This window comes from Engystomops pustulosus, chromosome 2 (genome assembly GCF_040894005.1).
Source record: "Engystomops pustulosus chromosome 2, aEngPut4.maternal, whole genome shotgun sequence".
In the NCBI taxonomy this organism is placed as follows: Eukaryota; Metazoa; Chordata; class Amphibia; order Anura; family Leptodactylidae; genus Engystomops; species Engystomops pustulosus.
In genome coordinates, this window is record NC_092412.1 from 144,791,728 (window position 1) to 144,814,718 (window position 22,991).

The window sequence follows — 22,991 nt, forward strand, 5'->3', positions numbered from 1 at the left end:
AAGATTACTTGCTCTCAGACCTGTAGATATGGCAAAATCAAATTGTGTAGGACATCATAGTTGAAGCATGAAGAAACTGCATGTGTGCTATGCAATAGCCCTGGGTACAAGTGCAGAAAGGTTTTGAAATACAATGCAAAAGACATGCACCATGTGCAGCTGATTAAAATAATAATACCTAGAACTAAAATTATACTTAATAATTTACATTTCATATCAACCAATTCACAAGGATACATCAAAATAGAACAATAAAAATGGGTATAGATTGTATAGTACTATATTGCAGAGCCCATGCAGTTATACCAAACTATAAAAGTATACAGAATGTATGCCGAGATTGAGCAAATAAAACTTCCGCTCTGGTAAATATAGTGAAACTGCCGTTGTTGATTGCAATGTTTCCCTGTAGTTAATTTGTGCCACCGATATTATTTGTATAAATCAGTTTCCACAGTCTAAGTGGCTGAATATAAAGATGAAACTTCTTGGCATCTCAAGAGTAGCCGATGTACATTGGTACAGCGCGTGCGCGCCATGGGATGTAACAGGCGGCCAGCGTGTTTGTTTAATTGAATATGCAGTTTTACACTTGAGCGGACTTCCATCTAGGAGACATTGAAATCCACTGCACTTTTTACTACCAGCCTATCTACAGCTACAATTTGTGTTGATTCTTTTTACCCAGCAGACTATAAAAGAAAGGGGATTAACAGTTGCGGGTTTTTTCTACGGAGCCTCAAACGCGTCTAGCTCTTCGCTCAATAAAGAGGTTCAGCCGATCCAAACAATTGAACTTTGGAAACTTATTCCGACACTGGAACGTTTAATATTCTTTACACATGAAAAGCATAGTATCAGTTTACTCTGCACTGTTAGAAACCCTGCCAGCTACATACAGAAGTCCTCTCACATGTATAATTGCATATTCAAATGTATACGCTAGCTGCCTGCTTCAACTCATATTGTGACACTTTTTTGTGTGCATGCGCCAGGTATATACTATCAAACAAACACGCTGGGCGCCTGTTACAGCCAATAGTGTGCCGACACCTGACTGTGCGCACGCCGGACCAAGGTACATCGGCTACAAGTGTGGAGAGTTGGACATAACTGTGAAACACTCTTGTAAGACGCAGAGGTGAGCAGTTATATTTTTATATTTAGCCACTTATGGAAACAAACTGATTATATAAATAATATCGGTGCCACCAGAACGGCAGTTTCTGGGCATACATTCTGTATACCTTGCTGTAGAGCAAGGGTCTATAAAAGCCAATGTTTACATTATATTTTATTTTTGGTATAACTGCATGGGCTCTGCAATATAGTACTATACTATCTGTACCAATTTTTATTGCTGTTCTATTTTGATGTATCCTTGTGAATTCTTTTATATAAAACATAAAAATTTTTAAAATCCTATTTGAGGTCTATGCATTATTTTCTTAATCAGCTGCACGTGGTGCATGATATCTCATAGACCTGTAACTTCTTCTTTAAAGGGGGTTGTCATATACGATTGGGTCTAACTTGCTAATTGGTGGGGTCTCAGTGATGGGACCCCGCAGATCACAACAACAGGAAATGACTGGAGCAGCCTGTCATGTACGGGCATTGTTCAACGCAAGGGAGCTGACAAGATTGCCGGGCACCTTACTAGCCAATCTCTACCAGCTCCATAAAGATGAACAGGGCATCCTGCGCATGTGTCCAGGTGCTCTTGCCATCTCTGGGTGCATCAGGAGAACATTAGACCCCCTCCCCCCACCGTTCTTGTGATCCGCAGGGGGTCCCATCACTTGAGTCCCCACCGATAGTAATGGCTCCTGTTTGAATTTGTTAGCAGTATAAAAGACACCTGTCCACAAACTCAAACAGTCACACTATAGACTTGCACCAGGCTGGGAAGAGCGAATCTGCAATAGGCCAGCAGCTTGGTGTGAAGGAATTCACTGTGGGAGCAATAATTAGAAAATGGAAGACATACAAGGCCACTGAATCTTTCTCGACCACAGACTATGCAAGATATCACCCTGTGGGGTCAAAATGATCACAAGAGCAGTGAGCTAAAGTCCCAGAACCACATGAGGTGACCCAGTGAATGACCTACAGAAAGCTGGGACAAACATAACAAAGGCTATGGTCAGTCACACACTACACATAGTCGAGATCTAGCTAGGATGTCAATTACAGGCCTCATGTTTTTAAAGAGGGAAAACTTGCACAATTGTTGGCTGACTAAATACTTACCCCCCCACACACACACACACACACAATGTATGTATAGATTTCCTAGCCTTGTTCAAGTCATAACTATAGGGATATCACAAAACAAATCCCAATCTGTACCTTGGCTGTCAAAGTCTTTGATGAAGGAAGCCAACTTCTCATTTTTCATAGCTCGGGTCTTCTGCCCACGGTTGGTCCTTTTCTTTGCTGGTGCCATGATGGTAACTAAAGTCCTAAGAATTACAAACAGATTTGAGGCTTCTTCATGTTTACAAACAGTTCTCTCAACTCGACATTACTAAAGATTGTGCTGGATGAGAGGGAAAGCAGATGGGAGCCAGGTAACACTAGATGCACCGCGTTGTTAAAAAACACAAACAGATGGGATATTCCAGGGATGGCAAAACTCTTAGAAGACCTCATGCCCAAAGCAATTTATTGCACAAATAACCAGGTAGACAAGGGTTATAATTAAAACAGATTGTCAAAAGACAAAGAATGCATTACATTGCAATCACAGTAGTTGTAAAATAAGAGTACAGTGTTATATACTAAATTCTTTATTTATAGGCTCAAGGTGAATTAAAATCAACTATGTAAACTATATTGTGCTGTATTGCTATGTCCTGTAACTATGTCACAGGGGTGACATCACTGCCTCTGACCAGACTCATTTACATAATACATAAAAGAAGATTTTAGAATGATTAATATATGAATTAACTAGATAAAGGCTGAATTAGAAACTTTGTGACCTGCTCCAACAGGTAGTGGAGACAGGACTAGTGACAGAGACCTGATGACAGGTGTCCTTTGAATCGTGTATACTGACTCTAGGCTACCAGCAGCTAGGAAGTGTCTGTGGTGGGCTGGAACAACCTCAGTATTATTGATTGACTAGCCATCTATTGCATAGTGCTGCACTACCAAGGAGCTGGGAAAAGATTAATGTTCCATCAAGCACAAACATCCTCAGGGATAATTGGGGCTATAGTGTGAATAGAGGTCGCTCCAGTCCACCAGAGAAAGTGCCTAGCAGCTTATAGGCTGCTAGCCTACCCTAGAGTATTTTTTTGACTCACTGATAACTCTATGATTGACACTATACTACACACACAGCATAGTAGAGTGGGTTCTGATACCCACTTATGTAATAAAGCAGTGACATATCTGCTCTCTAGCACAGCTTTCAATGGTATTGACATCCTGATATCATAAGAAGAGGGGTATTCTATAGCTTGTCTCCAGGGTTCCCCAAATAACAGAATTTATGGGGCCCACAGCAGAAGCTTCATTGATATTCCAGCATGTCCACACCTTGTCACTCCTCATCCCAGAGGGCCAGGAGACCACCATCACTGGTCTAGGCCCACATGAGGGATGGGAAACAAGCTGTTGAGGAAAGACTCCCCACAGACTAGAACTTGTGGTTATTACAAGTGTCTCACATCCCCTCACAAACATACAACATAGAAAAGGCTTCCTATCAAGATCCAATGGCTGATGAGCTTCATCTTAAAAAGTTTATATAAAAAAAAAGTTAGTGAAAAACCTTCCCAGTTCCCTGCTGCTTCTATTCTAATAATTCCCAGGTTCCCCAATTCCTGGAAGTTCTTAACCCTTTAGCCAGCCACGACAGTAACCCATGTTATCTCATGTCATGATAACTGCCCAATATAGACACGTCTCAGGACTGAGGAGGGCATCCATTTCAGTATTAGATTTACTAGTTGTTATAAACATAAGGGGCGATCAGCACAGACTAGTGAGGGAAGGCCACAACCGCCACCACATGTAAAGCGCCGTCTGAGCCATGTACGCGGCACTGCCTCCCCGACTACAGCAGATCGGAGAGCCGCTACTAGACACGACACTAACCCGAGTAATATTCTCCGCCACCCGGGAGCTCACCTCTGCCAGCCGTCCAACAATACCGGAAACCAGTACAACAGATTCAAACTCAGCCGCCGATAGCGCGCAGCCAATCACCACCCACAGCCACGTCACGTGCTCAATCGCAGGCCGCACTTTGTTATAGGCCAATAGGAATGCAGGTTGCCACGGATGCGGCCATGTTGTGACTGTCACACGTTCATTACTTGCCAACCACATACCGTAAACGTTGGCGGTAACTTATTTCCATCGGTGTCGTGAATGATAACACTATTTCTTCAAAGAATTTTAGTTATTCACATGTTTACATAAGATTTGTTTTTTAGGAGTGAGGTAACATGTAACCAGCACCTCCCTTAGATACGAACAGCAGGTCAACTGGCGCATGCTCAGTGTGGTTCTGACTGAGGCGTCCTGTTGTCTAGGATACGGCTGTACACAGTGTGATTGCTGATCAAGGTCTCAGGCTTAGCGCTCGTCACCATGATCCCCCCGGCAGACTCCCTCCTCAAGTATGATAACCCGGTGCTGATCAGCAAGAACACGGAGAGGAAGTCACCTAAAGTAAGAAAGATCTGCTCCTAGACATATCCCAACCCCTAACTTCTATTAGCAATGGAGAAGATGGACACCTTGTGTGCTGTCTACTAAGCCTAGAGATCATTTACAACTCATGTCTTAGTAGTATCAGCAGGGGCGTAACTTGAGGGTGTGCAGAGGTTGCGATCGTACCAGGGCCCAAGAGGTTTAGGGGGCTCTTATGGTGTCACTTTCCCATATGAGAAGACTATTACTATAAACCATACATTATAGTCGGGGGCCTGGCACAGACTTTGCACTGTTGCCCATCAGCTTCTTGTTACGCCCCTGAGTATCAGGAATATCTGCTCTCCCTAAGCTAGTATGAAGAATAACTAATTAAAGGAGCGTTCACACTGGTGGTCAGTTCTCACAATGTAGCTGCAGGAAAAGATCAGTGATGAAGTCTGGATCTCACCATGAGGGAAACGTTTACCCAACCAGGGGGGTAATTAGGAGACCCATGGCCCCATTAAAAATATACATAATTGTACACACACATACATACAGAACCATATATATCCATGCATCATATACACAGACAAACAGCAAATACACACCACACACATATACAGCATATGCATACCCAATACCCCAGAGGCTGGGCTCCCTAACACTGCGGGCCCCATAGCAACTGCTATGGCTGCTTCCCCTGTAGTAACGCCCCTGGCCCCATCATCTACATAAAGGTAGCTTGGAACCCCACTACCACCACCCGACCCCCCAACAACCCCAGGTAAAACTGTCTAGTACTGTCCATAGTTGATATTTTCTTTAGCAGGAGAATCAAAGATCATCACACAGCTTGGCAATTAGTACAAGTACTGTACCTATTAATCAAGCCAATGCACTGGTCTTGCTGCTGGGAGAAGTACTTCCAGAAGAACAATCCCTTTTACAGTTATTTTTACATTTCATTATTTTTCTCTTAGTCTCGAGCTCTAAAAGCCATTCCTCAGCAAACCATTACATCTGCTCCGGTACCACCACCTCCAAAGCCCAAATCTCCTCCTCTAGATGCTTCTAAGCCAGCAGAAGAAATCTTAAATGCCATCTTACCGCCGAGGTAAGTAATATGATATGAAAATGAGTTTATTTTTCTTGACCTGTCACCCCGAAAATGACCCCCACAAAATGTGCCCCCCCATAATCCTCACCCCAGCCCCCTTTCTCCCCAGACAGTTTTTAAAAAAAATTATTTGTGGTAAATTGATTTAAAGCGATCCAACCTGTTACTAAATAAGAGGTCGGATTCTCCTATCTTGTTTTCGGCAGTTGGCCTTATTCATTAAGGGGCCGGCCGAATAACCCCCTCCACACCCCTTGTCTGCGGGGACCTATAGGAGAAGATGGCAGCATCGCATGTATTGCACGATTTGGCGCTTTATGTAAGCCTGGCACCACCGCAGCTGCTGTTAGTGCAGCGCGGCCGGCCGGCAATGTATAGAAGAAAGTCTGCAGCGCATCTCTGAGAGCCGGCAGCGATTATGCAATACATATTAATGTCTGTGAAAAATTAGCTAAGACACGGCATGTTCCCCTCAGTGGAGGGATAGTGTCAGTAATTAAAAGAAGGAAAATCTTGGACTCCAGTCACACTGTATAGGTTGCAAGGAATTTTTTTATTGATACAAACTTTCATATGTAACGTTTCAGTCAACAATAGACCTTTATCAAACTCAGTTTGTATAAATGATATCGATTGAGGAAGGTTGCTTATAGCAATGATAGCGCTGCCATGGAGGAGTGGCGGTCTGTGCCGTTTAGAGGAGTGTGGCGCTGTAATTAAAAGAAAACATAGGCCGGAAAGAGACCATATTCATGTAATGGTGCGAGATGCGCCATGGAATATGTGACTCAAAATCTGTGCTAGACACAAGCAGATCACAAAGCAGACCCATGTAAAATATGATGTGACATATTTCCCTTTTACGTGACATTTGTACAAGAACAGATTTGCTCCCTTTCAATAGAAATCTTAATTATGAAGGTATTGAGCTGTATGAATGGCAGCGAGCATACAGCCGCCGTAGGAGTGCATTGGGCACAGCACTAATGCACATCGCTGGTAAAAAGATAGAGCGTGTTCTATGTTTAGCTGCATGTACAGTCTGGAAGCATGCCTCCCTCCGAACTTATGCTAGATCCCTGGTAAAGCATCCACTCATGTACACTTCAGCGCACTCACACCTCCCCTCTCCAGAGACAAGCGCAGAGTTGGCGCCGTAACATAGCGAAATATAGGACATATATTTCTCCGTGCATGGTGCGGTGAGACAACGCATGCTCATGCCCGCAACATGACCGGGTGCCATAGGTGTCAATGGGGACTGGTATTCCGCTCCCCACTATATTTGTGATCAGAATGATCCCTATATCATGCTTCCATGCATATCGCCTTTGTAATACTATAAGTAAGGCTTTTATGTTCTTTCTGATAGAGAATGGATGGAGAACAATCAGCTGTGGATCCAGCAGGTGTCAAGCACCCCCAGTACACGGATGGATGTTGTTCATCTACAAGAAGAATTAGATATGAAGTTACAGCAAAGACAAGCTCGGGAAACTGGGATCTGTCCAGTGCGCAGAGAGCTCTATTCACAATGCTTCGGTCTGTTTTCTTGATACTGCCCACGCTGCAGTGCATGATTGTTACATATTATTTATTAAGCCATCTTTCAGGCTCACTCTACCACATGCCCCCCTCCAGCCCCCTCCATGTATCACAATCCCTGGTGGTTCGTAGGTAATTGTGATTATTTCAAGGCTCATATGCGAGTAAATTAGTGTATAAGGCCTAATAAATGCCCCCATTGTGTTCTGTGTTTGCGCATTATATGTTGTCCAGAACTATGCTATTATACAGACATCCTACAGATACCTTTCTATATACTGATGCACACCGGGTCACCTAGAGCTCATGTGGGGGTAATGGAGTGCCACATATACTGTTTGGGAAATGTAGAATTGAAACAAAGTGTACTCTATAGTTTACAAATAACTGTAATCAATCAATAATTTTTTACATAGTTATGATTCTGAAGCTTGTGATTCATAATACTTTCATGCTGCAGCTGAAATGAGTAATAACAATAATCTATATTTTCTCTTTAGATGAACTCATCAGACAGGTGACCATCAACTGTGCTGAGCGAGGTGTGTTACTGCTGCGGGTGCGTGATGAAATACACATGACCATCTCCGCATACCAGACGCTGTATGAGAGCAGCGTGGCTTTTGGGATGAGGAAGGCCCTACAGGCAGAGCAAGGCAAATCAGACATGGAGAAAAGAGTAGGTTGCTTTTGGTTATTGTTTTTCATCCAAGTCGAATATCGAATTATTATAATTCTGTTCTTTAGTCCTAACCGTTTTTAGCTTTGCTCCTCTAAGACACCTGAAACATCTATCTCTCACAGTGTCATGGAAGTGAATAGAGGGCATGCATGCCAGTGCATCATCGTTTGATTGTCTTTGGTCCCAGTGATTAGACCCCAAACTCTCTGGCACTTATCCTCGTAATACTCTATGGAAGTTCTGAAAATAACTGAGCATGCATGATCGGCTACCTCTCCATTCACTCCACCGATGTACTGGGGATCTGGAGTCCTCATTTTTTATTTGGATGTGGGGCCCAGAAGAGAGACATCTATTGGCTACTTACTGGCATATTCTGTTAAAATACCGTAAATGTCTGAAATTCAATATTTTGCCACAAAATATCACAAAATTGTGGCTTTCAAAAAATATTTGTCACAAAAACTATATTTGTAGATTTCAAATACACAGGCAGTATATCCAAGGTATGTTCTGTAGGTTTTTTCTTAAAGGAAATCTACCATTTGAAAATGGTCATTGTGACCTAAACATACCTTTACATAGGTGTAGGTAAGCTTATGCTGGAGGTGGTCTTGTTTAGGCCCAGAAATAAGCAGTTTCATCCAGAAAAATAGATTTTATGCAATAGGTAAATGCCCCATTCGGCGCTTGGTCGCTAGCATAACTATTCACGTGCCTCGCGTGCTTGAGAGTTCTCCCTCCCGAGAGCTGGTGACGTCACCGAGCTCTCAGGATCACATGTGCACTGCATCTTCATTACTCATGACTGTCCGCTTTGCAGTGCGGTTGTGCAAAAAGAAGATGCAATGCCCAAGCGCCATTGATCCCGAGAGCTCGGTGACGTCACCACATCTGGGCTGGGAGGCAGGACTCTCAAGCACGCGAGGCGCGTGAATAGTTATGTTGGCGACCAAGTCGAGCGCCCTGTGCCTTGGCACAGGTGCGCCGATAGGGACATTTGCCTATTGCATAAAATCTATTTTTGGACAAAATTGCTTATTTCTGGGCCTAAGCAAGACAACCTCCAGCATCAGCTTACCTACACCTATGTAAAGGTATGGTTAGGTCACAATGACCATTTTCAAATGTGTAGATTTCCTTTAAGTAGAATTTGTATGCAAGTCAGTACTGGCATATTTTGTAAGTGTAACTCCAGACAAAGTATTTTTTTTGCCCCTGTGACAATAGGATTTTCAGATATTTGGGGTGTCATGGGAACAAGGATTAATAATAAAGCTTCATTGCAGACACCTGGTGAATAACCAGAGAGCTTCACCAGAGGTCCGTTTGTAACTAGGGTTTGACTGTAAGTTGGGTGTTGTTAAATGGGTTTTCCCACAAAACAAGAAGGCCCTATCCACAGGACATGCTTATCAGTTTTGGTCTCGGTGATGAAATAAATGGGGCAGCATGGATAAGCAGGGCCAGCTGCTTTGCTCATCTCGGGGAGCGACAAGGGGTCTGGCGGAGGTTCTATCTTATCAGAAAGTCAGAAAACCCCTTTAAGTCAGGGGTTGCCTGTAAATCAGTTTTGGGATAACTATAAGTCTTTATTTCTACATATTCACACTCTTCAATCTACACTGGGGTTTGGGTTAAAAAAACTGTGAGAAAAACTCTTCTTATTGCACACGCAGCCAGCGGGAAAGATATTCTAATCAAGGCTTTTCCCCATCAGAACAAAGTATGGGCTTGATTGAGAAACAGTGGGGGAGATGTATCAATCTGTCTATGCCAGAAAACTGGAGTAATTTGCAACTGCACATTTACTGAAGGTTTTCCAGTTTTATGGTGGACAATGCCCCATTTCCAACATTTGCATCAGTTTTCTTCCCCACACGCCTCTTTGTTATGGGATGATCAGGTATGTGAACGCCCCTGCCTCTGTAGTCACAAATCTGCACAAAGATCCATAATCCATTGGAAAATCTTCTACTGTATAGATACAGTTCTAATTTCGTCCACAAGATGGTGGCAAAGTTCTGGCTGCCCATGGGATGAAGTAGAAGGTACAAATAGCTTAATACATGACAATGGATCATCTATAAATCTTTACAGTTTACCTCCACTTTCAGACTTATAAGTAGATAAAAATTATTTATATTACATGATGTCTTGTTCCCAAAGTGACACATTATTATATACAGTGGAGATCAAAATTAGAGAACAAATGTATGATCACTTGATTTCAAAATTTGAAGGATTTTTGTAAGGGGTTTATCATACCACACGTGCAGGAACATAAAACTTTCTGCAAAAAAACGTTATGATCAGTAATAAGTGTTCAGGCCTCTGCTTTGAATGACATCAGCACATCTGCGGCCACAGGACATCACTAGTCTCTCACACTGCACTGGGGAGATTTTGGTCCACTCTTCTTCCAGACTCTTTCATTTTTGTGACTTTTGTGAGTTTCTTGGCCATAACTTTGTCACCAAGGATCTTCCAGAGGTTTTCTGTTGGGTTAAGATCAGGACTCTGGGATGGCCATTTCATTGTTTTTGTGTTTTCTGTTTCAAGGCACTGCTTTATTTGTGTGCTGTGTGACAGGGGGCATTGTCCTGCATGGAAATTGCTGGCTTACTGTATAAAGAATAAAAGGAAGAAACCATATGTTGGTGGTTATTATACACACTAATGTTTCCCATCAGATCCAAATAAATGAAACTTCCTTTCATCACTAAAAGGAACTGTGGGCCACTTACCCCCTGTACACACAATATGCTCCTTAGTTTTGACTTTCTGCTAATGAGAGGTTTGGTCACTGCAGTGTGGGCTTTCAGTCCAAATGTTCATAAACATTGGGACACTGTATGAGGAGATAGATCCTCACCCTGTTCAGTGCTGAACTGGGGAGCAATCCCAGCTGCATTGTGGATAACCCATGGAGAATCTCTACATTATCCTATCCTCTCTTGAATTTGTCTTTATAGGGAGACCAGCCTTTTTGGGGGACTTGAATGAGTTTGTGATGTTGTAAAGATGCAATATTCTAGAAATCATAGACTTTGAACGAATAACTTCTTTTGCTATGTCATCCCTGTGGCCTTTATGAGGTGAGGTGATAGCTTGTGGCACCTGCTTTCCTGTAGTTAAGAAAGCCATTAAGAGGCGTTATTGTACCCCCCACATTAAGTCACCTTCTGTAATGTCTTAATTTGGAAACTTTCCTTGAATGGCGGAGCTGAACTCTTCTCTCCAGATATACAATATTTGGCCATGGAGTGAAGAATGAATGATCAGCTGTCAGCGTGTAACAAACAAAGCCGATTTTTATGCAAACTCTTCAGCCCCTTCAGCGTTGGACAGCCACTGTGTCTAATCCTTCTGGTTAAGTGCTGTGCATCTCCTCGAGTAAAGCCAGGATCTAGAATATTAACTTCTTCAACCATAGCTAATACACAATGAAATAGCATTTTCTATGCTCTAAAACTGTTTCATATTTCAACAGTGACTTCATAGCTGTAGCAAAGATTGGTCATTGCATTGAAGATGATTTCACTATTTTTTTCCCCCCGATTTTATACTTGAATCTCTAATTTCATGGTCGACAAACTTGGATTTTAATCACATTATCAAAGTTTTATAAATATGAAACAGCACTGGAACAGCTTTTTAGAAAATTGCCCAGCAGTTATAAACAAATTGCATCCTGGTTGGACGCTGGTGGGCGGGTTTCCTCCTTCCCAGCCGCTAACACATCATTGGCTAATATGATTTAAAAGACAGAAATGACATTAAGTGTCTGCTGGAAAGGAACAATGACAGCCACTGTCTCCATAAATGTTCATTTTCTTATTAGCCTTATAATACTATTAAAGTGCAATATCCAGAAAAAAGGTCTGAGCAGATGTGGATAAAAAGCATTCAGGCATCCTATTACTGCAAATAGTGGTGCTGTCATCCTGAAGCTTACGGCCAGGTCATGATATGTAAAAGAAAGCTGGACTCCAATATAGTGTGAAGAGAAAAGATGTATACAGTGTTTTTCTAAAACTATGGATTTTCTCTAATTTCTCAAATATTTTTCTCAAATTTTCCTGCTTTATGTGAACACATTTAAAGCTTTTCGGGAACAATGGAGTTAATTCACACGCCTCGGTTATTTGGGAACAACACAGCAAAACTTACATCACTTAAATAAAGCCTAGTTTAGTTGGCTACCCTGCAGAAGATTCTTCAATCCAAGACTTATTTTTTGTGAACTTTGGAATAAGGTTAGAAGGTTAGAAGAAGAGTGGGTACAACGTATGGATGGAAATAATTCTACCAAATCATAACTGGCATCAGAGCTAACTTTTAATATTGGGGGGGTTGTTGTGAACATTTTTCTAATACTGGTATATTTCCTTGAGAAAATCTGCTTAGTTTGTAAAGAAACAAAGCTCCATCTTTGTAGAGATCTAAATTCCAGCCTGTATAGTGTGTGTCTATGGAGCTGACGATGAGTTACATCTAATCTCCCTGTGTGTGATTACAGAGTTTTGGATTACCCGTTCACTTTCAGCTTGATGTTTGGAAATAATGCTCATAGCACACTTCAGCCAGGGAGAAAGCAGGAAGGGTTAACACTCACTGCTCAGAGCTGTGTAAACAGAAAGAGACTCCCATCATTAATATGATGGTAGATTTCTGTAAGATTTTCATATATTATACTGGTATGGTGCATCATGTGCCATGGAGAATAGACTGATCCATGTCACACAGACCTAACAGTGATGACTATTTACTGTCTTTAGAGCTTTCGATTTAGCAGAGCTTCTATAAGGAAGATCGGTCCCATCGCGATTCCGCGGTGCGTTGTCTGACGTGGATTCGGGTTCGGCGCAATTCCCTAACAGGAGCTGCAGAAATTCAGCAAATGTTGTTCTAAAATCCCTTTCTCCACCATTCCTCCTACTTACAGTGCCTACAAGTAGAATTCAACCCCCTGCAGATTTAGCAGGTTTGATAAGAAGCAAATAAGTTAGAGCCTTCAAACTTCAAACAAGAGCAGGATTTATTAACAGATGCATAAATCTTACATACCAAAAAGTTATGTTGCTCAGTTAAATTTTAATAAATTTTAAACATAAAAGTGTGGGTCAATTATTATTCAACCCCTCAAACCACCAGCATTCTGTTTGGTTCCCCTAAAGTATTAAGAAGTAGTTCAGGCACAAAGAACAATGAGCTTCACATGTTTGGATTAATTATCTGTTTTTCCAGCCTTTTCTGACTATTTAAGACCCTCCCCAAACTTGTGAACAGCACTCATACATGGTCAACATGGGAAAGACAAAGGAGCATTCCAAGGCCATTAGAGACAAGATAGTGGAGGGTCACAAGGCTGGCAAGGGGTACAAAACCCTTTCCAAGGAGTTGGGCCTACCTGTCTCCACTGTTGGGAGCATCATCCAGAAGTGGAAGGCTTATGGAACTGAACTACTGTTAGCCTTCCATGGCCTGGACAGCCTTTGAAAGTTTCCTCCCGTGCCGAGGCCAGGCTTGTCCGAAGAGTCAAGGCTAACCCAAGGACAACAAGGAAGGAGCTCCGGGACGATCTCATGGCAGTGGCGACATCGGTTTCAGTCAATACCATAAGTAACATACTCCACCGCAATGGTCTCCGTTCCAGACGAGCACCTAAGATACCTTTACTTTCAAAGTGTCATGTCAAGGCTCGTTTACAGTTTGCTCATGATCACTTGGAGGACTCTGAGACAGACTGGTTCATGGTTATCTGGTCTGATGAGACCAAGATCGAGATCTTTGGTGCCAACCACACAAGTGACGTTTGGAGACTGGATAGCACTGCATTCGACCCCAAGAATACCATCCATACAGTCAATGGGAAGATGGATAGCATGGCCTACTTGGAGATTTTGGCCAAGAATCTCCGCTCCTCCATCAAGGATCTTAAGATGTGTCGTCATTTCATCTTCCAACAAGACAACGACCCAAAGCACACAGCCAAGAAAACCAAAGCTTGGTTCAAGAGGGAAAAAATCAAGGTGTTGCAGTGGCCTAGTCAGTCTCCTGACCTTAACCCAATTGAAAACTTGTGGAAGGAGCTCAAGATTAAAGTCCACATGAGACACCCAAAGAACCCAGATAACTTGGAAAAGATCTGCCTTGAGGAGTGGGCCAAGATAATTCCAGAGACCTGTGCCTGCCTGATCAGGTCTTATAAAAGACGATTATTAGCTGTAATTGCAAACAAGGGTTATTCCACAAAATATTAAACCTAGGGGTGAATAATAATTGACCCACACTTTTATGTTTAAAATGTATTAAAATATAACTAAGCAACATAACTTTTTGGTTTGTAAGATTTATGCATCTATTAATAAATCCTGCTCTTGTTTGAAGGCTCTAACTTATTTGCTTCTTATCAAACCTGCTAAATCTGCAGGGGGTTCAATACTACTTGTAGGCACTGTTATAATTAACTGATAATTGCCGTACACATAGGGGCCTAGAGGAATGGACTTATACATTTCTAAATGCAAGTGGAAAGGAAGGGAACAGCTAAAGAGAAATATGGATGCTGCTGCAGCACTGTTCTATAACGTTATCCTGTCTGCTACTGCTTCTGTGTGAGGGAGAGGAATAGAAGTGGGATTTCCTCTGCGTGCAGAGGGACTTGCTCTGAAATATCCATAGTGGACATTTAGCAGGAATTCTGACAGCAGCAGAAACCTTTGTATTACAAAGGTTAAATTCCGATCCCTGAATTTGCAGCAAAAATTTGTGTTGCTTTAAACTAAGTCAAACAACAGATCCATTAACAAAATAAAAATTACACACGGAAAGGTCTGTTCACTATACAGGCGGTCCCCTACTTAAGAACACCCGACTTACAGACGACCCCTAGTTACAAACGGACCAAACGGTAATTTACTGTACTTTATCATTAGGCTACAATAAACAGTCATCAAAGGTGTCTACAATTAAGCCTTATTGTTAATCCTGGTTCTTATCACAATCCAACATTTTTAAAATACAATTGTCACAGAGAGAAAAAAATATTTTGCTGGGGTTACAATTATACAATATAAAGTTCCGACTTACATACAAATTCACCTTAAGAAAAAACTTACAGAACCTATCCTGTACGTAACCCGGAGACTTCTTGTAGATATTTAATTATATCTGTTTCCATTTTACTACAAGTAAATAAGTAATCATTAAATAATTTAATAATAACTAATCATGTATTGCACTGGTACTTCTCATCTACAGATTGCGGAATTAGAACAAGAGAAAAAAGATCTGGAGAGGCAGGTTAATGAACAGAAAGCCAAGTGTGAGGCCATAGAAAAGCGGGAGGCAGAGAGGCGGCAAGTAGAGGAGAAGAAGCATGCCGAGGAAATCCAGTTCCTAAAACGGACCAACCAGCAGCTGAAGGTAAGAAATCTTGTGAGGTTTTCGTTACCATCTTATGACACCCATGGGAATTAGGGGTATATGGTGGGCCACTATGAATGAGGCCACTGGAAAGACTGACATGTAGTTCATCCGTGGCTTGTGACCCGGGTAGTAGACCGTTGCTTTGAATGGTTGTTCCATCTACCAGAAGGGGCAATGATGGAAGATTTGGTGATACTTTGATATCATTTCTCATACTATCTACACAGGGCAGACAGCCTGTTGGCGTGCATTTATATTGGACTTAATATACTATGAGCAATATATACACAAATACCTTAAACCAAGAACAAAGTCAGCTTCTTCCAGTAAATGGGCAAGAAGCCAATTTACCATCTTTCATCTTTGCTTTCATAAAAATGCCCAGCATTTAATTTGCCAATAGTGGGATTTTAAGTCATCTAAGGACGTAGCAACATTGGATACAAAGAAACATTGATGCATGGATTTACTTTGTGTTTTCTATAAGAACAAGACAGGAAATCACAATTGGGTCAACTCTTAAGATGTTTCTTATAAGATATAAGACATGGAGAGATACTTCAGATGAGAAGTTCATAGGTTACCGGAGGTAGACTATAAAAAGTCAAACCACCGCAAGCAATAGTAAACATTTTTTTTTAAATTAAACCTAATTTTTGTAATGTGTGTGTGGGTGGGGGGGCAGGATGATATTAAGTAATTTACCAATATACAACCAATAAAATTTCTGCTCCGCTTTCTCAATATGTAAAGTGAAGCCAGGAGGCCGAAATAACAGTAAAAGCCCACAAATTAAGGAACATTATACAAACTAAATCCTTCAACCTGCGTGAAACAACTTTTACAAAATTTGTTAACTGCCCATAGCCCAGCGGTCACATATTGCATGACTCACAGGCGCCATAGCGTAGGACACGTGGACTCTCAGTGGCCTACTGCACTGAACCCTCCACTCTGCCAGACACAGTATAACCCCACTCAGAAATTAGGTCATTGGGGTAAAGAGATAACACTCCCTTTTGCCAAGTGCCTGTGACAGGGAGAGTTGGAGAGCCACCGAAGAGCCAGGGGAGAGGAAGACAGCGACAGGGAGAAAGCTTAAAGGGAACCTACCACCACAAATCTACCTATAAAGGTAGATTGGGTGGTAGGTGGATCATTGGGACGTGAGGATAGCCCTTTTAAGGGCTAATCCTCACGTCCCTGCACTTTTTTGAGAACTTTAATTTGATATTTATTCAAATGTACTTATGTGGCTACCGGGGCGTGGAGTAGCCGCTTATGAGATTACACGAGGCGGCTACTCCACGCCCCGGTAGCCACTTTACTCCTCCTACTCACCCATCTTCGGCGCGCAGCTCCGCGTAGCTGCGCGCCCTCGTCCGGCGAGCCTGCCGTCTGCGCATGCGCAGAAGAGCAGGCCCGCGCCTGTTTCGGAGTTGTGACCGCGCAGGCGCGGGCCTGCTCTTCTGCGCATGCGCAGACGGCAGGCTCGCCGGACGAGGGCGCGCAGCTGCGCGCCGAAGATGGGTGAGTAGGAGGAGTAAAGTGGCTACCGGGGCGTGGAGTAGCCGCCTCGTGTAATCTCATAAGCGGCTACTCCACGCCCCGGTAGCCACATAAGTACATTTGAATAAATATCAAATTAAAGTTCTCAAAAAAGTGCAGGGACGTGAGGATTAGCCCTTAAAAGGGCTATCCTCACGTCCCAATGATCCACCTACCACCCAATCTACCTTTATAGGTAGATTTGTGGTGGTAGGTGCCCTTTAAGCCCCTACTAGGATGCTGCAGCCTATATACTGGAGAAACATTTAACCCTGAGCTGCAGCCATCCCAGACTGTGCACAGTCTGCCACCTGCTGGCCTTTTTCAGTTGCTACTTCTGAAGAATTGAGGGAGAAGGATCTACCACCAGGATGAAGGATTGGAAACCCAGCTCACAGATACGCTGGTGTGTCCCTTCTGACAGGATCTGCTCTTCTCTTAGCTTGTTGCATCCTGTTTTTGGCTTTAAAATTATGCAAATGAGCCTAGGGGCTCTGGGCTCCATAGATGTTTATGGAACCTGGCGCCCCTCAGTCTAATTTGCATATTTTAAAACTTAAAAAAAATAAACCAAGGGCATATAAATCTTAAAGAAGAGCTGATCCTATCAGAGGGGGCACACACCAGTATGTCAGTGTGCTTGGTTTACAATCCTTCATCCTGGTGGTAGATGTCCTTTAAGTGTATGTCCTTCTTATTGCTATATTTCTGCCTTTGCTGCTACCTCCACCAATGTGATTATATATATATATATATATATATATATATATATATATAAACTCAAGTAATCCAAGCTGGGCGAACAGTGACCTAAACCCAGTGCAGCAGAAAAACTGAAAGAATTTGCAAGATCTCAAACTGCAGTGGCTGGCATGGCCATGGCAGATGATGAAGCAGGGGAGGAGCTCACCATGAAGCTGGGGAGGAGCTCACCCTGAAGCAGGTCACAGAGCAGGTATACTCTGCCATCGCTGCATTTAAAAGCTCATTGACCGGGAAGCTAGAAGAGCTCAGAGTGGTCTCCTGCATCAAGATTTACACAATCTATCCAATAGGATGCAACACACTGAGGAAAGAATCTCACAGATGGAAGACCGCACTGTTCAGAAGCCTAGGGCCATCACAAATCTCAATACAACGCTGAACAGTTTAAGCAAAAAGCAAAGGACTTAAGAGAACAAATTACCACGCAATAATAGAAGGTTTGTGGTTCTGCCAGTAAGAGCAGTGGACATTCCCTGTTTGTTGAGTGCTGATTGTGAAACCAGATCCCTGACGCTGAGTTTTCATCTACCTTCTCTGTTGAAAGAGCACATAGGGCAGTTGCTAACCCACCACAGCCTGGGGATTGTCCACGTCCACTGCTGGCTAGGTTCCTGAACAGCAGAGATTGGAACAAGATTCTTCAACTGGTCAGAAATCTTCAGGACATATGACTGGACAATGCCAAGGTCTTCTTTTTCCCTGATTTGTCAATGAAGCTTCAAAAGAAAAGGGCCACCTACCTCAATATCAAGCGGAGACTGTGGGAAACACGTCCCCTATTCGTTGCTCTATTTTGCCCGCTTGCTCTTCACCACCCCTGGAGAGATGGAGGAATGGATGTGCACCGTCACCGTCAGTCTCTTCACAAGTTTAGTATTCAATTGATTTTGGTTGAAATAGATATGTTTTCCAGACTGTTTTCATGCAAACCAAGGTCACTTATGGTCAACCCCCCCCCCCCCCCAAAAACAACAGAGGGTCCCCCATTTTGATCCTAAGTGGCTTCAACCACATTCCCCAGTGAGCACTTAAAACAACATTTAATTCATTCTATTGGGGGAATATATTAAAACTGGCATGTTGAACGCTCTGGTAGTCCTGTACCTGTGTTTTTTTGCTATCGGCAAAGACTATAGTAAGTCTGGTGGGCTGGGCATGCACACCCCTACCCGCATAGTGATGTGCAGGTTGGAGAAGGCCAAAAAGATTTGTGTGAAAACTGATGGACCCCATTACCCTCCCCATTCCTCTTTATTCTTCTTATTATCTGATCTTGCAGGGTTTGGGTAGGTTTCTGCTGGGAACGGGACTTCTAGGACACATTAACCTTTATCATTTACATATCCATCACTTCAGAAGTATTTTCATGTTAATGACCATTTCTTTCTTCTACAGGCACAGCTAGAAGGAATTATTGCGCCCAAGAAGTAACATCTGTTGGCGGGATGTCTGTAGTCTGGATTCTCTGCTAGTGCTAATGCCAAGAAACTAATATTTGTACCTCTGGGACATATTTCTAATTAGATTTGGCTTTCATATATTAAAACGCCCGCTGACATGAAGAATGTTAAGACGCTGCTCATTCTATAATGAAACACCTCAATATATTTAATATCCAAGTTCTTTTGATGATAAAATTGTTCTAACCTCTTTCCAAGTTTTCTTGTATTTTGTGGGTTCATAATAGGGAATTGCACATGGCAGTGTACTGCTGGCAGTTTAAAACTTTTTTTTTTTTCTTGGCATAAAATGATATCCACACCACTTCATTTCAAGGGTCCATGTTGACTTCATTGGAATGGCATGAGCCACAAAAGGAAGTTATTCCAAATTTATAGGATATGTCAAATTGTGCCGATTAGCAGGTGACACCGCTAGGACCCCGATAGCATCCAGCCTCGAGAACGGCATTATTCATTCTCTATGAAGCATTGGGCTCTTCTATTTTAGTTCCCATTTAGAATGAATGGAGTGGTTGCTTGCCCCGCTACTGACAGTAGGGTGCAGGGCACCATTTTCAGGAGTCTAATTACACTTATCAGCCAGAAAGGTCATAATTTGTTAGTCAATCACATACAGTGGGTGTAGAGATCACTGCTGAGGTAATGAGAACAGGTAAATGGAGCAGGAGTCAACTGAACACCAATGTAAGAGGGGCCAGCTTAGTTTATCTTTGTTGTTTTAACACAAAAGCCTTAAAGTGGTTCTCCAGTGACAAAGATTGACCTCACTATACCTTATCTCCACACACTTTACTAATTCAGTCTCATTAAATCTTCTGCCCCCTTTTCATGAAATCAAAGTCATTCCTGTGCCCTGCCAGCTCCTGCTACACTTACAGTTTCCATAGACACGACCTGTATACTGTCTCTGCTCTGACATGTGCAGTCTGCTCCTTGTTCCCTGCTTGGGGGGGGGGGGGGTGGCTGTACATTCCTCTGAATGAAGAAGCTGTGCTGACCAGGGGGATTGTGGGATGTAATCTTTTAGCAGAATGGGGGGCAGCCATCTTGGAGTGATGCAGCTGTGAGTTGTGAAGTGACAAGCGAAGGAAAAGAAAGCATACAGCCCAGGGTGGTGAGCCGAGGGTGTGCAACTAAAATAAAAGCAAAAAGTACATATAGTGACCGGGGAAACCCTTTAAAAAGGGAAAGGGTTACCAAAACTACCCACGTTAAACCAAGTTTTTACATGAAAATTTGAAATCTATATGTAAACAATCCTCACATCAGTTTACATGAAGTAATAACACATTTATAGAAACACATCAACACATCTATAGAAAAAATACATGAAGGCCCCTCACTGCACTGAGCAGGCCATAGACCTCAAGAAGTCACCTCCAGTCTATTGATGCCTGTAGCTATGATAAAACATAATCACTAAGTGCTGTTAGGGTTTAGCCAAGATTGCAACCCTGTTAATCATGTATAGAAAAAAATGCAATTAGAAAATGGTAATAGATAGGAAAAATCTTCTTTAACGGTGTCTAAAAAGAAATTGTTGATGTATTCCCTTTCACATGGACAGTGATATTATCTTCATACTGGGACTGTGGAGTGGTGACCAGGTTTTCCACAAGATGATATCATAAAAACAGCAGGACAATTGGTTATGAAACACTGATGTCCGGGTACTAAATTTGCAGTTTTTCAAAAGCCAAATGAAAATATGAGTACATTAGTAGTGGTCCCTCTAATCCTAGATATTTAAGCATTACAGTAAGATGTTTAAGGGCATTGACCAGTGTCTCTTCCTGTGGTAATAACTTTTTAACTCTTTAAGATATCCTTGTGATTTTGAGAGTGTTTTCTCGTGAGACATTGCAGTTTATGTCAGTATTAGCATTTCAGTGATCAGTTTCTTTTTTGGGGGGTAAAAATTCTATAATTTAGGAAAAAGTTGAAAAAAATGACAATTTTCAAAGTTTGAAATGTTCTACTTTTTAGACAAAAAGTCATACCACAAATGTTTTTTTGAAACCTTTTGCCATTGGTCTTTTTATTTCCATAATTTGTTGTAGGTTACCATTTTTTTTTATGGATGTGAGACGGTTTCAATTTTTAGTAAAAAAATTTAGAGAAAAAATGCTACATTTTTGGTGAACAATTCAGTTTGGAAGTGCCCTATAAAGGCTTATGTACTACCGTATATACTCGAGTATAAGCCGAGACCCCTAATTTTACCACCAAAAACTGGGAAAACTTATTGACTCGAGTATAAGTCGAGGGTGGGAAAAGCATTGGTCACAGTATATAGCCGGCCAGCCCCCTATAGTATACAGCCTGCCCACAGTAGTATACAGCCAGCCCAGCTTGCCCCCAGCAGTATACAGCCCAGCCGAGCATAAAAAAATAAAATAAAAAAATAAAAATAAAAAAATGTGCAGCGTTGCTCCCCCCATGTCCGCGCGGCACATCTTTAGGCTTCCGCGCCCGTCTTCTTTCTTCTGCCGGGGGCCGCCTTTGTTCTACGCCAGCCGGCGCATAGTATGACGCGCCGCCCGGGTGGAAAACATGGCGGTGCCCAGCACGATGTTACAAAAGAAAGAAGACTGGCGCAGAAGCCAGAAGAGGAGCCGCGCAGACATCGGGGGAGCAGCGCTGCACATCGGGGCCACCGAAGGGTGAGTATACAAGTTTATTATTTTTTAAGTATTTTTTACTCGTGTATAAGCCGAGGGAACGTTTTTCAGCACATATTTTCTGCTGAAAAACTTGGCTTATACACATGTATATACGGTATATACCCCCACAAGTAGCACCATTTTATGAACCTAACATCTCAAACTATTCAAATCAGCATTTGAGAAGTCTGTTAACCCTTTAATTCTCTCTGGAAGCAAACAAAAATGGATTAAAACATTTGAAATTTCAATTTTTTACTAAGAATATTCTGATTTAGCCCTAAAATGGACACATTCAGAAACGTAGTATAATGAAACACTGGATACAGCCTTCAACACCTACTATATCAGAAATGACAGAACAGATGCGATATTTAATTAGACAAGACAGACTTGAGACATTAAGACACAAAGACAAACAAACAAAAGGTTTCTTTTAGAAAAAGGAGAAAATTTATCATGACACACGTCCAGAACAGAAAAAGTACACTGGGGGATTTATACACTGACACCCCTACTCTGCCTCAGGGACAAGGACCCGCCTAAATCTGACCCGATCCTTTACAAAACACGGAGAACTCACTAGATATTATAACGACGACTACCACATAGCAAAGTCCAGACTGGATTCAAAATGTACTTTTCCATGTTATGCAAAACATCAGTAATGTACCATGCCAATGTAATGTTCACTCTTGTAAATTATACATATTACATTTAAAGAGAACCCGTCATGCAAAATAACCCCCCTAAACTAAATATATTTTCATAAACTGCCATTAGAGAGCATTGCCTGTATCCCTTCATTGTCCCTCTACATGCCTGTAAACCTTAGCAATGAGGTCCTAAAGCTGTATGCAAATGACCTGTGAAATGTCCAATGAAGCATTAGCATATTCAAGCTGTCCACTCTATTCATGAGTGGGAGGCACAGCCACACCCCCAGTGCTTGACTGACAGCCTGTATAATGATGTGAGGCTGATAATGATGTGCTTCCTGGTGCTGGTGGCCACGCCCCCTGCAGCCTGTGTGTGTATAGGAGAGATACAGCAGCTCCAGGCAGCCATGTTACAGCAGAACATGTCAGATTCATGTGTAGCTGATGTCTGTGTCTCTC

The 22,991-nt window shown here is 42.2% G+C and overlaps 2 protein-coding genes across 5 annotated transcripts in view; one reads left to right on the plus strand and one right to left on the minus strand.

Annotated features, from left to right (window-relative positions):
• The window catches only part of CDCA8 (cell division cycle associated 8), an 18,552-nt gene extending 14,162 nt beyond the window's left edge, over positions 1-4,390 (minus strand). The window contains exons 1-2 of one of the 3 annotated variants that reach the window (XM_072136756.1): positions 4,347-4,390; positions 2,353-2,465 (exon numbers count right to left, since the gene is read on the minus strand). In XM_072136756.1, coding sequence (XP_071992857.1) covers positions 2,353-2,465; positions 4,347-4,375 — 142 coding nt within the window. In that variant the 5' untranslated portion in view covers positions 4,376-4,390. Of the gene's footprint in view, positions 1-2,352; positions 2,466-4,110; positions 4,286-4,346 lie in introns of those variants that run through there. The other 2 variants (XM_072136758.1, XM_072136759.1) reach the window with 2 other exon arrangements.
• On the plus strand, positions 4,286-19,399 carry DNALI1 (dynein axonemal light intermediate chain 1). 2 transcript variants are annotated; one of them, XM_072136761.1, is made up of 7 exons: positions 4,286-4,360; positions 4,452-4,689; positions 5,637-5,770; positions 7,146-7,315; positions 7,819-7,997; positions 15,267-15,431; positions 19,143-19,399. In XM_072136761.1, exons 2-7 carry the CDS (start codon positions 4,609-4,611, stop codon positions 19,176-19,178), a joined length of 765 nt encoding a protein of 254 aa, XP_071992862.1. In that variant the 5' UTR covers positions 4,286-4,360; positions 4,452-4,608; the 3' UTR covers positions 19,179-19,399. The 2 variants fall into 2 exon arrangements, with proteins under 2 accessions (XP_071992862.1, XP_071992861.1); XM_072136760.1 differs by having other exon boundaries at positions 4,314-4,689.
• The last annotated feature ends 3,592 nt before the right edge of the window (positions 19,400-22,991 follow it).

What these genes read in the sequence shown, in the direction of transcription:
- DNALI1 (XM_072136761.1), top strand. Translation starts at nt 4,609, where the DNA reads ATGATCCCCCCGGCAGACTCCCTCCTCAAGTATGATAACCCGGTGCTG. An exon ending in CGGAGAGGAAGTCACCTAAA is followed by an intron (nt 4,690 to 5,636) that starts GTAAGAAAGATC and finishes TTTTTCTCTTAG; the next exon opens with TCTCGAGCTCTAAAAGCCAT. An exon ending in AATGCCATCTTACCGCCGAG is followed by an intron (nt 5,771 to 7,145) that starts GTAAGTAATATG and finishes TCTTTCTGATAG; the next exon opens with AGAATGGATGGAGAACAATC.